Source organism: Otolemur garnettii, unplaced genomic scaffold (genome assembly GCF_000181295.1).
Source record: "Otolemur garnettii isolate 467f Iridium unplaced genomic scaffold, OtoGar3 scaffold00018, whole genome shotgun sequence".
In the NCBI taxonomy this organism is placed as follows: Eukaryota; Metazoa; Chordata; class Mammalia; order Primates; family Galagidae; genus Otolemur; species Otolemur garnettii.
The window spans coordinates 8182936-8198633 of NW_003852413.1; the positions used below are offsets into that span (position 1 = coordinate 8182936).

The 15698-nt window shown below is 50.9% G+C and overlaps 1 protein-coding gene across 1 annotated transcript in view; it reads left to right on the plus strand.

The window, feature by feature from the left end:
* The window catches only part of SDK2 (sidekick cell adhesion molecule 2), a 248615-nt gene that overhangs the window by 134018 nt on the left and 98899 nt on the right, over nt 1-15698 (plus strand). Inside the window, exon 3 of the mRNA XM_012802853.1 lies at nt 8488-8587. Coding sequence (XP_012658307.1) covers nt 8488-8587 — 100 coding nt within the window. The remainder of the gene's footprint in view (nt 1-8487; nt 8588-15698) is intronic.

The window sequence follows — 15698 nt, forward strand, 5'->3', positions numbered from 1 at the left end:
AGGGAAGTGGTCAGCTATGGAAGTTCTGCTGTATTTTTTAATGAGACTTGGCTTATCTGGTTACGTAGACCAAGAAGTCTCTTGAACTACCGACTACAACCTGAGGACCCAGGAGAGGCAGTGGTGTAATTCAGTTTGAACCCAAAGGCCTGAGAAGTGGGGAGGCCCTGGGTGTGAGTCCCAAAGCCCAAAGGCCTAAGAACCAGGAGCTTTGATGTCCAAGGTCAGGAGATGGATGTCCCATCTTGTGACAGGGCAGAGTCCTCCTCCTCCCACCTTTTTGTCCTCTCTGAGCCCTCAGTGAGTTGGGTGGTGCTCACGTGGGTGGGGTGATCTTGTCTGTTCAGTCTACAGATCAGATGCTGATCTCTTCTGGAAAAACCTGGATAAAATCCTTTACTAGCTGTCCAGGCACTCATTAGCCCAGACAAGTTGACACCTGAGATTAATCAGTACTGTCAAAGTCACAGGTCCTTCCGCTTCCAAGAGCCACCACATTCTTTGCTGTCCAAATGTCCATCCTCTATATGGGGACAAGTCCAGGCCCCTCCTCAGCCTTCCAGGGATTCTGGAAGACTGTGCTTACATCGCCTGGACTCACCTGCCACCTCTCCAGACCCCTGCTCGGAACCAATTCAAGATCTTCCCCGACCCCTCCCCTCCGGAGGCTGCTGCCTCCTCTTCAGCCAGCCTCCCCCTCCCATCCAGGAGCAGAGCATCCTTCCCCAGAGCACATCAGCAGAAGCCAGTCGTGCCTGTCATAGACTCTTACCAGAGATGTGGGAGGGGAATTACAGCCCAGGACGGAAACCGCTTAAAATAGAAGAGCAGAAAGCATGGTTCCTGACTTGCCCTGCCATCCTCACCACAGGGTGTATCCTGACATCCTCCTCCCAGGCAGGCCCACTGCCATTCCTCTGCTCCCCTGCTTCCTGCCCAGTGAGGGCTCTGCCCCTCTGTCTATCTGTCTGTCTGTGTTTCTCTGTCTCTCAGTCTTTGTCTCTCCCTCTCTCCTCTCTCCTCTCTCTCTCTCTCCCCTCCTCTTTCCTTGTCCTCCCCTTCCTCTCTCCCCTCCTCTCCCTCTCCCTCTCTTTCTCTCCTCTTTCTCTCTCTCTTCTGCTCTCTCTCTTTCTCTCCTTCTCTTTCTCTCTCTCTCTTCTGCTCTCTCTCTTTCTCTCCTTCTCTTTCTCTCTCTCTCTTTCTCTCTTTCTCTCCTCTTTATCTCTCTCTTCTGCTCTCTTTCTCTCCTCTTTTTCTCTCTCTCATTCTTTCTCTCTCTTTCTCTCCTCTTTTTCTCTCTCCTCTCCTCTTTTTCTCTCTCTCATTATTTCTCTCCCTCTCTCTTTCCTTCTCTTTTTCTCTCTCTTTTTCTCTCCTCTTTTTCTCTCTCTCATTCTCTCTCTTCCTCTCTCTCTCTGTTTCTCTTTCTCTCACTCCCTTTCCCCCCACCCCCACCCCCATCAATAAGTTCGGGTCCCTTAAGACTGCTACCAAAGGGAAGTGCAGCATTCCAGTGACCTTATCATGCCCATCAACTTGGCTGTTTGTCTTGGCCTCTGCCATCCCTGACCCCCCCTTCCATAATCAGAAGACCCACCAAGGTTTACCAGAGCCACCCAGCTCGTCCTTCCTGAGCCTCTGCTGTCACCAGAATAGCTAGTACTTAGGAGTAGCTTTTGATTAACATGGTCCAGAGCAAATCCTGCTCAGAAGCACTTGTTTCTCTCCATCATTAAACCTCTCCATGTGAAGGGGGCAGACTGCAGATAGGCAGACTGTCCTTCAAAGCAAACCCCAGAAATAAAAAAGCCCAAACTGTCGGGCACACATCCCACTGAGGTCCATGCTCTCTGCATGCTAGGATGTCCCAACATGCTGGGCACTTAGCCCTGTGGCCTGGGGCAAGTTAGTTACTCTTGCAGTTTTCTCATTTGTAAACAGAGTTAGTTTGTTATTGTTATTGTTGTCATTTTCTTAGAGACAGGGTCTCACTCTGTTTCCAGGCCTGGAGTACATTGGCACATCATAGCATCCTGCAGCCTCAAACTTTTAGGTTCAAGCCATCCTCCCACCTCAGCCTACCTAGTAGCTGGGACTACAGGCCTGTACCCCACGTCCAACTAATATTTTAATATTTTGTAGAGACAAAAGTCTCGCTGTATTGCTCAGGCTCATCTCAAACTCCTGTCCTCATGTGATTCTCCCACCTTGGCCTCCTAAGGTGCCGAGATTACAGGTGTGAACCCCCAGCCCAGCCTTAAACTGAGGTTGATATTGATATTAGCACTGCCTCCTCCAGTATTGTGGGATTAAATGAGTTGATACACGGTGAAGCCCTTCGAACAGTGACAGTCCATACAATGATAGTAACAGTTATTGCTATGCTAATGTAGAATCTATATTATTGTTGTTGTCATTTATTACCCAGGACATATTTTTTCCCTTTCCACTGCCCTGGACAGAGTTCTTCTTTCCTGAAGAATCTTTGCAAAAGCAGATCAACAATGTCAAGTCAGTTCATTTCTAGCAGGACACCAGCCAGGGGTCCAGTTCCAGGACCACCGTCTAAGTCTCCCTGCTGCTGGAACAGGCTAGGTGTGTGCTCACAGGTGTCTGAGCACACACACACACGTGTGCGCGTGGGTATGCCACTTACCCTGGCACCGCTGCCTCAAGCCCATGAGAAGAGGGAAGAGAACCTGGGTCTTCTGATTCTGTCACCTGCTGCTATCCCTGAAACCTGTCAGCCTTGGCCATTTGCAGTGACCCCTGCAGGCACCAGGCACCTGGTGGGAGAGTTCCTAACACCCCAGGAGAGATGGTGACCCAGCTGCCTCCTCTCCCTGGGTACTTTCACCCAAGGAAAGTAGGTCTAGTGGAAGGAAGTGTGTGTGTGCACAAGTGCACACTCGTGGGTGTGAGCGGCATGTGTGTGCAGGAGTGTGTGTGTGCATTTGCATGTGGGCCGCATGCGTGTGCTTGGGTGTGCATAGCAATGTGTGCATGAGCGTGCATGTGCACATGGGCAGGTGTAAATGAGTGTGCTCTGTGTGTGCACACAAGGGCACGTGTGCACGCACGCACCCCTCCTCCACGCTAGCATCGCTGCGTGCATCTCTGGGCGTCTGATTTATTAACGAGGACAATACAAGGAGAGTGTGCCTATTATTTCTGGTGTCCGCATCAGCTCCTGACAGCTTCGTGGAATTGAAATATCTTATTTAATGCGAGTAAGAATCATTTTAAATATCAACTGTGACACTCAAGGACTCGAACCAAAAAGGGCATTGTGTGTTTCCCCGCGTGCCGGAGAAGATGCCACATTTGTTAGGCAGTTATTTTCTCCCCTGCTCTTCTCTTGTCTCTAAAAATCCAATTATCTGTCCCGGCTCTTCCTCCCACGGCCGCCTTCTGCCCTCCACCCCAAACCCATCTCGTCATCTCGGAAGAGTGGACTGAGCCTCAGGGTCCTGCCGGATTAAAATCAGGACACTCTGGCCAGGATAACAAGGAGGGGTGCGGGTCCTTGTCTCATCCTCCTTCACTACTCTCTTTCTGCCCCAAGCCCAAGCCCAGGCCTCAGGCCCTCTCTCTACTGCCTGCTCCTTTTGACCATCTAACTGGGAGAAAGCAAAGCTCCGTCCATCCAGAAGATTCTTCCGTCCTCTGCAGCTGTCAGAGGCCCAAGGAAGCTCATGTGCAGCTATGGAGAGATCTCCAAGATATAATGTCACCGGCACAAAGCAAGGAGCAGAACAGCGCCTACAGGAGGCCATGTGTCTCCAGTGTAGAAAGAGGAGAGGTAATGAATGTGTCTTTGCCTCATTTGCATAAAGAAATTTGAAAAGATGCTCAAGTAACTATTAACAACAGTTTCCTGCCTCTGTGAGCTGAGGAGGTCAGGGATGAGAGGGCAGCTGGGTGGCAAGGGTGAAAGAGATTTTTGCTCCCTAGTTTTTCTTTTATTCTTTGAATTTTGAATCATGTGGATATAGTTCCTATAGTAAATAATAAATTAGTAAGTAAGCAGCCCTTTGCAGGGGCCTCAGGACAGGTGAATCCAGGTGTGCACAGACTCCTACAGGCCACACCCACCCAACTTTTGTTCATTGGATGGAGAATGAGGTTGCAGGTCACCAGGAAGAGGCTTCGCTGCCCAACCCTGGAGGAGCCGGGCTTCAGCCCTTCCACCTTGAAGAGGCAGACAGAGGTGACTGATCAGGAGACTGGGGGCCAAGAGCCAAGGAATGTGCCAAGCAAGGGACTCTGTGGTCCCCTGCTCCTTGGCATGGAGCCCCACTCAGGAAGCCCCACTCAAGGGAGAGGGCTCCTGCCATACGTTCTTTGTCCTACCAAAGTCCCTGTATATTTCACCCCAGAACCTTCCACTCCCCACCTATGACTTACTTTTTACCCCTCCACTTGACAGGCATCTGTGCAGCAGCACCACATGCCAGGCATTTGTACCCAGAGCCTCTTGGGAGGCTCACATTAAAGATGACCACCTTTATCCCCATTTTACAGATGGGGAAATTGAGGTTTGCAAGGCTCCATAACTTTCCCAGGCCATGCTCCTAAGAAAGAGCAGAAATAAAAGTCAAGCCCAGATCTCCCTGACAGGGATATCTTGGCACATTCTCCCAAGCCACGTTTCCTCATGGGTGGATTAGGTGTGGGCTGGGCTGTCTCGGGTCCTCCCTCCTCCAGAAGCCACTTCATTCACCCTCCTGAACAGGGCTGGACTCAGCCAGTCCCCTGCTGGGCTGCCAGCCACGGGTGGGTGGGACGGCAGAGCTGCAGGCTGAGTGTGTCCTGGCGGTCCAGGAGGGAACACGATGGCGATAATGAGTGCTGTTACTGTCATTATCGGAGACGCGTACAGAGTCCTGGATTTGCAAACCGTGATTCTGGCCAAATGGCTCTTCTACCGCCTTGGAGGCGGGGAGACAAGAGCTGCAATTTGGGTGGAGTGAAGTGGGTTTCCCTGGTAGGAAAGGCAGTGGGCGGAACTGTTACTTTAAATAATGTTGCCTCCAAGCCAGAAATAGGTTTCCCAGGCAGGGAGCACCAAGAGGCAGCCCGCAGAGCAGGAGGCAGGAGGAGCAAGCAAGGGCCCTTGCTGCCAGGCTGGGGAGCACCTGCCCCCAACCGCGGAGGGGAACAGAAGGGAGGCCTCAGGAGACGGGACAGGCCAGAAGCCCACCAGCCTTCCTTATGGCCTTGGTAGGGGCCTGAGGGCTCCTGGCTAAAACAAATGGACATAGAATCTCCTGTAGAAATTGACTTTTATTAAAGTTTAAATCTCACCACACTTCACTGACATCAGCAAACAAATCCAGATCCGATGAGTCCCTGGTGCCTTTTTTTATAATGTACACTTAAATTATATGCACAAAGTGCATTTTTTTATTTTATTTTTAAAATAAAAGCAGTATATGCATACGATAAAGAAAATTCTAATGGCTTAGACAGACATAAAAATCAAAAAAGTAGCAGTCTCCCTCCCTCCCCATCCCAGATACCTCTCCCAGAAGGGAGATAACACATTCTGGAGTATCCATCTCAAAGAAATTTGATGCATATACCAGAGTGTTTGTGTGGTTATATGTGTGTGTGTGTTTGCACACATATATTTGCATACACACAGAGAGAAATATATTAATATTTTAATTTACCCAAATAATAGTCTACAATCCTTTCATCACACTATTCTTTGATTTTTTTTTTTTTTTTGGTCAAATTATTTTCCTTTTTTTCTTTCAGTTTTTGACCGGGGCTGGGTTTGAACCCACTACCCCCAGCATATGGGGCCAGTGCCCCACTCCTTCGAGCCACAGGTGCCGCCCAAACTTAAATTATTTTTATTGTTCATTTCATATGATCCAAAACATTAAAGTTAGGGTTTGGTAGCCCATATCAATAAACAGCAGTGGATAAGAAGACCTTGTAATTCTTGTCCCCAGTGATCACCTCTGACATGGTTTAGAATCTTACTACCTGATGTTTTTAGTCACAAAACTCCCCTCCGCTCCCACCCTGTTTCTTCTCCAGCTGTGTATCTTGGCGACCTCCGTCTTCATCCCATGAAGGGGTTCTTCCTTCACCCCACAGCTGCCGCACCATTTATCCATCCAATTCCATTTTGGTGGACGCTCAGGTCGCTTCCAGTTTTTCTCAGTCTCTGCAATTACCAGCAATGCGACAGTGAACGTCCTTGTACCTGTTTTTTGGCGCATAGTTGCAAGGACACCTAAAAGGCCATCTCTCAGGAGCACCCCCTCTGGGTCCAAGAGCTGGAGTATGCTAATTTGGATAGATTTACATTTACAGTGCCACCGGCAGGCCTTCCCTTCCCCCTCACTCTTGACCATACCTGAAACTCTTTGACAGAATAAATGGCAAGCCTCACCTTGTTGTTTGGATCTTAATTTCTTTCATTATGACAGAGGCTGAACGCTTCTATTTATTTTCCCCTCTTGGGTGCTTTTTAGTGATATCTGATTCTGTTTCCAAAGGTTCTGAGCTTTTCCAGCCAGCTCTCCTCCCATCTTCTCCCTTGGGTCACCCCATCATTTTAGAGACCCAGATGTTTGCCCAGAGCTGCCGCCCCTTGCCCCAGGAGAGATGAGGCTGCCGGCAGCCAAAGGGGTGAGGACTGGGTGAAACAGGGGCAGAGATTTGCCAGAGCTCAGGTACTCGCTACCTGCCCTGTCACCACGCTGCGCACAGGAGCGAGAGACGGAGAAGAGCTGCAGCCGGTGGCAGAGATAAGAGGCTCGGGCAGGCAGAAGGTCCTCAGTTCTGTGCAGAGCCAGAGTGAGTCAGGCCTGTGCAGTGTGGGACGGAAGGTGGCCTTGGAGCTTGGGATCACTTCATGGCCAAGCTCAGAGTCGGAAAGTCTCCGAGGGACCCCGGCCCTGCCTCCTACTATGTGGGAAGCTGCAGGTCACTGATGAGAAATTTCTGGAGCTCACCTTCTCCACCTCTAAAACAGGGGTGCTAATAAAAGTACCTTCTCCATAGGGTTAGCATGGAGATTAAGTCGAAGGGTCTCGAATCTGGCCCATGACAGTCTGCAACTGGTCCCTTAAAAGGAGAAAAGTCAGGCCAGGGCAGGGAGCATCGTGCAAAATTTAAGTTTAGAGATTTGCCCCAGTAGCCTCTGTGCTGAGATTAGGTTTCCATTCTATCATCTTGGAAATGTCCTTTTGAAACAAAATGCGGACCATTTCTATTTGTTTTTCTCTCTCTTGCATGTTTTAATATTATTCTTTGTCTATGTGTGGTGTTGTTGTTGTTGTTGTTTGTGATTATTTGCTTTTTGGTTGGCTGGTTTTAATAATCTTGGCAAAGTAAAAAGTTGAGAGTTTTGTGTTGCCCATTTTTTTAAGTGTTACTGGTCCGTGATATCCGTAGTCTGGGAACTGCTGTGTGGAGGGAGGAAATATATGAAAAGTACTTAATAGAGCGCCTGCTGCAGAGACGGTGCTGTGAAAGGGAGAGGGGTTTCCCCATCGGAAGAAGATGATGGTGGTGGTGGTGGTGGTGGTGGTGGTGATAATGGAAGGCCCTGGCCAAAAGTCCTGTAAAACAAAACTATCAACTCCTCGGGAAAAGGCTGTTCCATGTCAGGGTTACCGTATTGGTATATCCCTGGGACAGGCAGCAATGAACTTGTCCACCAAGTCAGTTGGGCAAACCCCAGGACACCCAAGGATTGGAGTGAGATAACCTAGGCACAAACCCCTCGTTCCTCTGAGGGCCCTGCTGGACTGTTGCCCAGGAACAGGAAAGGTGACCACTGAGGGAGAACCAGGGGACTAGCCCCTAACCCCTACCCCCTCCACCCTGCCACGTCTCACTGTCTTCTCACCGACCTGCCTCTCGGCCGGGTGAGGGTACGACACACCTGGTCTCCAGCTGCCTGCCCCAGCTCCACACTCTGCTATTCTTTGGGTGACAGGTGTTCCCAGAGCAAGCCTCCATGGGCCCGGCTGGCCGCCTGCAGGTTTGCCTTCCCCCCACCCCGCTGCAGTGGAGCTGTCTGTAATTTTAAGGAAGGAATTGATGCTGAGCATTTGGAGAAACATGTAAATTTCCCTGTCTCTGTCACCTCCATCCATTTCAATTAATATTTACAGCACAGTCCTATACAAGGCCTAAAAATCAATGCCCCCACCTTTCTCATCCACGTGAGTCACAGGCAGGGGAGGACAGCAGAGTCAGACAGAGCTGACACAGCCCTGGGAGGCTGGGCCATAGCAGGACCAAGGACTTGGGGGATAGGACCTCTGTCCTTGGAAAAGTGAGGGCACTTCCTGGGCAGCTAAGCAAAGGCCTTGCCTGTGGGAGGGACCCCATGACAGAGTGAAGTGCCCTTCATTGCCAAAGAGGGTGGCCTGGCAACCCCTGACCTCTGAGCCCAGCCTGACCTCTGCCCCCTGCGGCTGCCTGCCTTGCTCACCAGCTGTCTCGTCTGTCCCCTAGATACATGATCACCAGCCTGGACCGTGCACACGCGGGCTTCTACCGCTGCATCGTGCGTAACCGGATGGGGGCCCTGCTGCAGCGGCAGACCGAGGTCCAGGTGGCCTGTAAGTACAATGGGGCCTGGGGTGGGAGGCGGGCTGCAAGAGGCCTGCAGGGTCCACACTCCGGGTCCAGCCAGGTCCTGCCATGGCTGTGCACACCTGCAGGGGACAAGGTGACCCTCCCTGCCTTACTGGCCAGTGCCCTCATTTTACAGTTGTAGACCCAAGGCCCAGAGAGGCAGCAGGGGCTCTCCAGGGTCACACAGCAGATAGGTGCCACGTGTACCTGCTGCCCTTGTGACCCAGTGACACAGCCAGAGAGTCCAGGGCTCTATGGTGCTCTGAGCTGCAGGTGAGAGTGACCTCTTTGGTGCCCTTTAAATGGAACCAGACAACTACTTTTTCAAAATGAGGCCTTGCCACCTGCTTTGAGCGCCTCCTCTGGGGTCCACCACTTGGGGAAGAGGGTCTTGAGAGTGGCCACCCTGCACTCCTCTTGGAAGACTTCCCTGGGCCCGCACTGCTCTAAATCATCTAACTCATCTCAACAATACCCTGGGAGTCCCCATGATCTTCAGGAGGTACTGGGAGGTCCCTTGAAGTAGGAGGTAGGGTGAAGCAGCATCCACAGAGAGCACAGCAGGAGAGCCTCACTGGGCCTGTGAGGGTGACAGCTGCTGCACCCCAGCAGAGATTCCTCCCATAAGGAATGGGAGGAGGGCAGCTGCAGGAGAACCCAGGGAATCTCAGGGACCAGGGCCCTAGAGCTCCCACTGACACCTCTCCCATGACCCAGTATCCCATCCAATCTCTATCCCCTCCCTGAAATCCCTGCTATTTGCTAGAAATGGGACTCATTCTGGGCTAGTTCATTCTGGGTTTTCTTAGGGAGAAAATTTCTGAGACATGGGAATGTAGGAATCCTTAGAGGATCCCTACATTTTTTTTTTTTTTTTAGAAAAAGACACCCTCTTATTTGGAGCCCCTGGGGCACACCCCTGAGTTAGCCTAGGAGAGAGTTTGCTCCGTGTAGAGGAGTACAGAGAGTAATCTGAAAGATAATCTCGAATGAGTCAAGGAGTGTTTATAATAATTATGGAAAACAACTGTAATCAGAAGTGGAGGACGGATTGTCCCCATAAATCAGCACTAACGGCAACTCGACTTACTCCAAGGAGCAGAAGAGCCCTGAGTTAAAATGACGGATTTCAGGCAGCAGTCAGCAGCTGGAGGACTCCCCAGCACTTCATCTAGTCAGTGCCAAGAGTCCAGGGGGCAGTGGGGACCTGGGCTGGGGCTCTGGATAGACATGTGCCATCTCTGGGTCAGTCTGCTTTTTGTTCATGTATGTCTGGGAGAGAATGAGTGTGTGTGTGTGTGTAAGTTATGCACATGGATACTTGTGTGTGTGTGCATGTGCATGTGCATGCGTGTCTGCATCAATCTGCCTCTCACTCATATATTTGAAAAAACCGACACCTACCCTACCCATGTTGTAAGCATGTGTGTGCACGTGTGTGCCCAGGCCTGTATGTATCCGTGTGTGTGCATGACAGTACGCGCAAGTGTGTGCGCAGGCATGTATTGGTTACGTGTATGGATGTGCTGTCTGGGTTGGTCAGCCCCTTTGCTCACCTGTGTACAGGAGGTGTGTGTTTGGGGGGTGCACATACAGTTGGAAATACCACCCAGGCCAGATGGCTGGGGTCGGGTGTGAAGAAAGTCTGTTCCAAGCCCTTGGCTTATAGGAGACAGTAGGAACTTTCTGGATTTGAAATAACAGTGTCCCCTGGGTTGACTGATCAAAAAAAAGGAAGGGAGGTCTGTGTCCACGTGGCTGACACGCTACTTTCCTCGGCTGTGACAGGGATGCATGCACTCTAGACTCAGCCCCTTTACTGCCACCTTATACGCGCGCCTTCCACACACATGCAAACCAGGCATGGGGGGCTCTCCCTGGAAACCAGGCCGGACCCACAGGTGTCCACCTACCCCTAAGCTGGAGGAGTGTGACCGGGCCCATCTGCAAGGGTCCCTAATCGTGGGCAGAAGGCCTTTGATAAGGACCCTGGTGTACCTGGCACTTGCTGGATGTGACCCCAAGAAAGTGACTGAACCTCTCTGAGCCTCACCCCAGCTCAGGTTCCTCATCTGTAAACTGTGTTTAATAATACCTGCCTCCCAAGCGGGTCAGAAGAATTCTAGAGCTTCTAGCCCAGGCCGCACATAGCACACCCTGGGTCAGCGGGGGTGACAGCGGCAATTAACATTCCATAGTAGCATTTTAAGGAAAAAAAAAAGCAGGCCATTTGCTGGATGGTGTCCATCAAATGCTGTCCTGGCCAAATGCAAAGCAACAGGCTGGCCCTTCCCAATGTCCTCCTGCCAGCTTGGCCTGACCCTGGGCCACCTCTCCCTGTGGGATTCTGGTCTTCTGGTCCAGGACTCCAGGTGTCTCCTGAACATAGTTGTGACCATGATTGTCACCATGTCCCGCCATGCTAGACTGTGCTGCTGCCACCAAGATGTGAGGCAGGACACCTTGGCAGGTGTGATGAGGGAGTGGAGAGCTTGACTCAGGTTAACCCCTTCCTGGCTACCAGCCTCAGGTGCCCCAGAACAGCACTGGGAACCAGCACCCAACACTACACATGGCTTCTCAGGCCTTGAAGCTGCTGCCTCCATAGCATCAGAAAGTGGAAGCCACCCTTTGCAGCCCTTTGGTGCCTAAAGCTAGGAAGTAAGGGAAGCCCTCGACACTGCTGTCTGGGCCTTGAGATGAATGCTCCCCCCAACCTGCTAAGGAAGGGTTCACTCCCCCCAACTCCCTCCCTGGTTGGACACACTCATCTCACCCCAGGGGCAGCCTCCCTCCTTAGATGTGGAAGGTGAAGAATCCACTGTCCACCCCCCACCCCTTCCCCCAGGGATTCTGGATTCAGGGGAAGGTGACACCAGCAAAACCATTCTCACCCTATCCTGAGTGTGGCTGTGCAGGGCAGCGCCTGGTGTGACCTCTGATCCTCACCCACCCTGATCTAATGGCCACTGTGAGCACAGGGGTCAGAAAGTGTTGGATTCTAGCCCCAACCTAGGTACGGACTCACTTAGGACTCTGGGCACCTCCCTTTCCCTCTCTGGGCCTCAGTTTCCCCATCTGTAGAATGAAATTTATTCCAGCTATTAAAGTTAAAGAGAGGGAGGTGCCTGTGGCTCAGTGAGTAGAGTGCTGGCCCCGTATACCAAGGGTGGCAGGTTTGAACCCGGCCCCTGGCCAAACTGCAACAACAACAAAAAAATAGCCAAGCATGTGGTAGGACCCTGTAGTCCCAGCTACTCAGGAGGCTGAGGCAAGAGAATCACCTAAGCCCAAGAGCTGGAGGTTGCTGTGAGCTGTGATGACACGGCACCCTACCAAGGGCAACAGAGTAAGACTCTGTCTCCAAAATAAATAAATAAATAAATAAAATAAAAATAAAGTTAAAGAGACTCTCTGGGTCAGGACCCATGGCCCAGCCTGGATAGGACCATCTCCAAAGAGGCCCAGAGCCAGCCCGCCCCTGGTGCAGAGTGCCCTCCTGAGCACTGTCCTCCGGTGTCACTGTGTGACTGTCTCCCTCCAGGGGCTTCCCAGGATGGGCCTGAGAGGTTGGAAGGCGAACCTTATGAGCTGCATGTCAAGATGGGGAAACTGACGCTCAGAGGGGTTCAAGGACAGCCTACAGTCTCACAGCCAGTAGTTCTACCTTCCACCTTCTTCTGCATGACAGGGTGTGGTCATGAACCCAGCCATGATCCAAGTGTTGAAATCCAGTCTTACTCTCACAAGCTGTGTGACCTGGGGCAAGTTACTTACCTTCTCTGTGCCTTTGTTTTCTCCTGAGTGAAAAGAAACGCTGCTGTCAGTACCTACTCGGGTGGGTGGCTGAAACATTACTGATCAATGCACACCAACCACTGCCCCTGGTTCCCAGCCTGGCTAACACTCAGGGAGGAAGAGACTTTCTTCTCTCTGAGAGGTCACCTAGGCAGGATGTCTTGGAATAAACGACCTCTCTTATTCTCTCCCACTAAGAAGGCACATTCCTAGCCGCCCCTGTACTCCCACTCTTCAGGGCTGGGATTGAGGTGCAGCAGGCAGGCACTAGGGGTGCCCAGTTTAAGGTGGCGCTCACTCTAGGGGTCACCTGCAGTTGTGTACCTGAGAGTGGGTTCCCCCTTATACCTGGCTCCCCTCACCCTACCTGGTCCTGGGGCTTTCCCAGGTCTATGCCCTTCAGAGCCCCTGCATCTGTCTGTCCATCTCTGTTACACACACACACAGACCCACATGCTTCGGAGGACAGGCGGGGTATGGCTGCTCCTCCGAATCCCTCCTCTCCCCTCCTTGGCTGTTTCTGCCTCCCAGGGTAGGGAGGGTATGTTGGGTGCTCCAGGCAGCCAGTTCTCCCCGCTACCCCCAGCCCCATTCCCAAAGAGGGGCTGTGAGTTGAGTTCTAATGAGAAATTAATAAGGCAGCTGTGCTAACAACTAATGATAATGGCAAAGCCGTTAAAAAAGGATCTTTTACATGTTTTTAATTACAGCAATTAAGGGGAAGTCAATAAAACATCCCCCCTCCCCAGCCCCTTCCTGTCCCCACCCAGGAGTCTCTTTGTATGTTTAAAGTTGCCATATATTTCTGGCATTCAGCAAGCAGATGTATGGTGGACAGGCTGGGAGAGCCTGGCAGAGAGAATAGATTCCCTGGAGTTTGTGTTTCACCGCGTCCGAGTCCCACAGGCACCTCTGTGCTCCCCTCACCTGGGTGATGCCACCCCTGCCCACCCCAGCCCACCTCTGCATGGCTCAGACTGGGAAGCACCAACCAGCACCAAACCCACCCACCCAATGCAGGGCAAGGGGCCCTTCCAGGGAGGCGAGCAGGCTTGTCTCCTGCCAGGCAGCTCGGCAGCAACCCCCCGCCCCCCGACAAAATGAGGTTTGAGGGAATCAGGCCCACTGTCACATAGGCTGGGGTTGCCCATTGTCACATAGTCTGGGTTGATGCCTTAAATGCCTGTTTTTCTTAATTCTCAATCTGAAGCGTGAATATTGAATGTAGAAGATTTAGGGGCCATGCGACAGTTCACGATAACATTGTGTCTTTCTGGAGCACACTATTTAACCTGGATATTTAAATAACTATTTTAAATTAACTAACCATTTGAATAGTTATTTCCTCAAATAACTATTATGTATGCATGCCCCCCACATTTGCTGAGCACTGTTCTCGGTAATAAGGACACAACAGGACACAAAACCAAGGCACATCTCCCTGCCCTCAAAGAAAGCAGCCAGAGATACAAAATATCAAGGCGAATTTATGTGCATAATATAATATGTAGTGTGAAGAAAGATTAGGTGTTATAAGGAGAACTGAAGCCAGGTGAAAGGGATGCAGGACAGGGTAGGGGTCTTACTGCATAGGGTGGTGGAGAGTGGCTTCTTGGAGGAAGTGACGTTGAGCAGAGACTCAAAGGAAGCTGGGGAGACAGAGGGAGAGCTCATTCCAGCCCAAGGAGCAGCAGGTGCAAAGGCCCAGGGGTGAACTTGGGTGTCTGTCTCAAGCCAGGTAGCTAGAGCAGAAAATGGGAAGCAGAGAATGGAAAGAGGTGAAGTGGGGGGAACTTGGGGACAGACGACAGCTTTCTGAGCTGTGGTCTGTGCTTTGGATCTTACTGCGAATGAGACAGAAGTCGTGGATGGTTGAGGGCAGAGGCGTGCTACGATCTGATTGCAGGGAGAAGCATGGTTTCCATGATAAACAAACACATAAAACCACAACGAAATACCATTCCATGCCCTCCAAGTTGGCAAAAACCAAAGAGTCTAAGCCCAAGTGTTGGTGGAAACTCTCATTGCTGCTGGTGGGAGTGTAAACTAGTAAATTGATACAGATTGGGAAAACAGCTTGGCATTATTAGTCAGATTAATGTGTGCCTACCCTACAACCCGCAGTTCCATTTTTAAGCGTATACCCTAGAGACCCCTTAGCCATGTGCACCCGAGGGTCCATAGGAGGCTGTTCTTGGCAGGACGGCAGAGCACTGGGAACAAAGCAAAATCTGCAGTAGCGCTGAGCTATTATGATCATAGAATCCCAGGCAGCCGTGAAAATGACTAAGTGCAAGGATCTGAGTAGCGCTCTAAAAAATAACACACGAAAAGCAAACCACGCAAGACTAAGACTACATGCAGAATAATCCCAGGTATAAAAGGCTTAAAAACAGACTAAATTGACCATAAATTGTTTAAGAAGGCATCCATGTGTAAGGAAGCTGGAAAGCAGTGGCACCATTACCACAGAACTGGGGAGAGAGACGACCTCTGAGGGGGAGGGGGTTGAGTGCAGGGGACATGGGGGAGGGGGACAGGTACGTTCTCGTCCTCACACAGTGTGTATTTTATTCATCTTGTTAAAACTATACATATAATTATATTTGCTCTTTTGTATGCATGATATATTTCATGATTTTAAAGTGTTTTTAAAATAAATGCATAAAAGCATGAATATCTTCTGAAGCAGGGCTTGTACTTTACAAGGCCTTTTAAGATATGAACCAAATTCATCAGGAATAATTTTTAGGCCACATCCTGCTGTGCCCCAAGCCCACACTTCTTTATTCTTGGGGGAATTTTTCGGGAGCATTGAATCAGCTCTGTAGGGCATAACAGGGTATGTTAGCGAGTGTGTCCCTTAGGGAGTACAGGCAGTAAGCCCTTAACTGTTTCTACCCCCATGTGGGTGGTTTTTCTGGGCACCTTGGGCCCTTGGTCTTCATCACTGGGTTTTCCTTTCCTCTGGCCCACACTCCTGCACTGCCTGGCTGAATACCCCATCTTTGCAGCGCCTGGCTGATGCAGCTCAGTACTTACAAGGGTGAGACATACATACACACACACATAAAGGGGCTCCTCGGGCAAAGCTCTCCTTGAGCAGACCCAGGAAGCACATCTGATGAAGTGGAAAAATGGAGGGAATGAGAGGACCAGGGGGCCTGAGAGCCACAGTGTGGAATGAAGATTGTGGAACAGAGGAGTGGAGGAAAGGATCAACTGCCGAAGTTGGACTGAGGCCAGCTGTGCCCTTCCTGCCTCCATCTGTTCTACCATATGAACATATA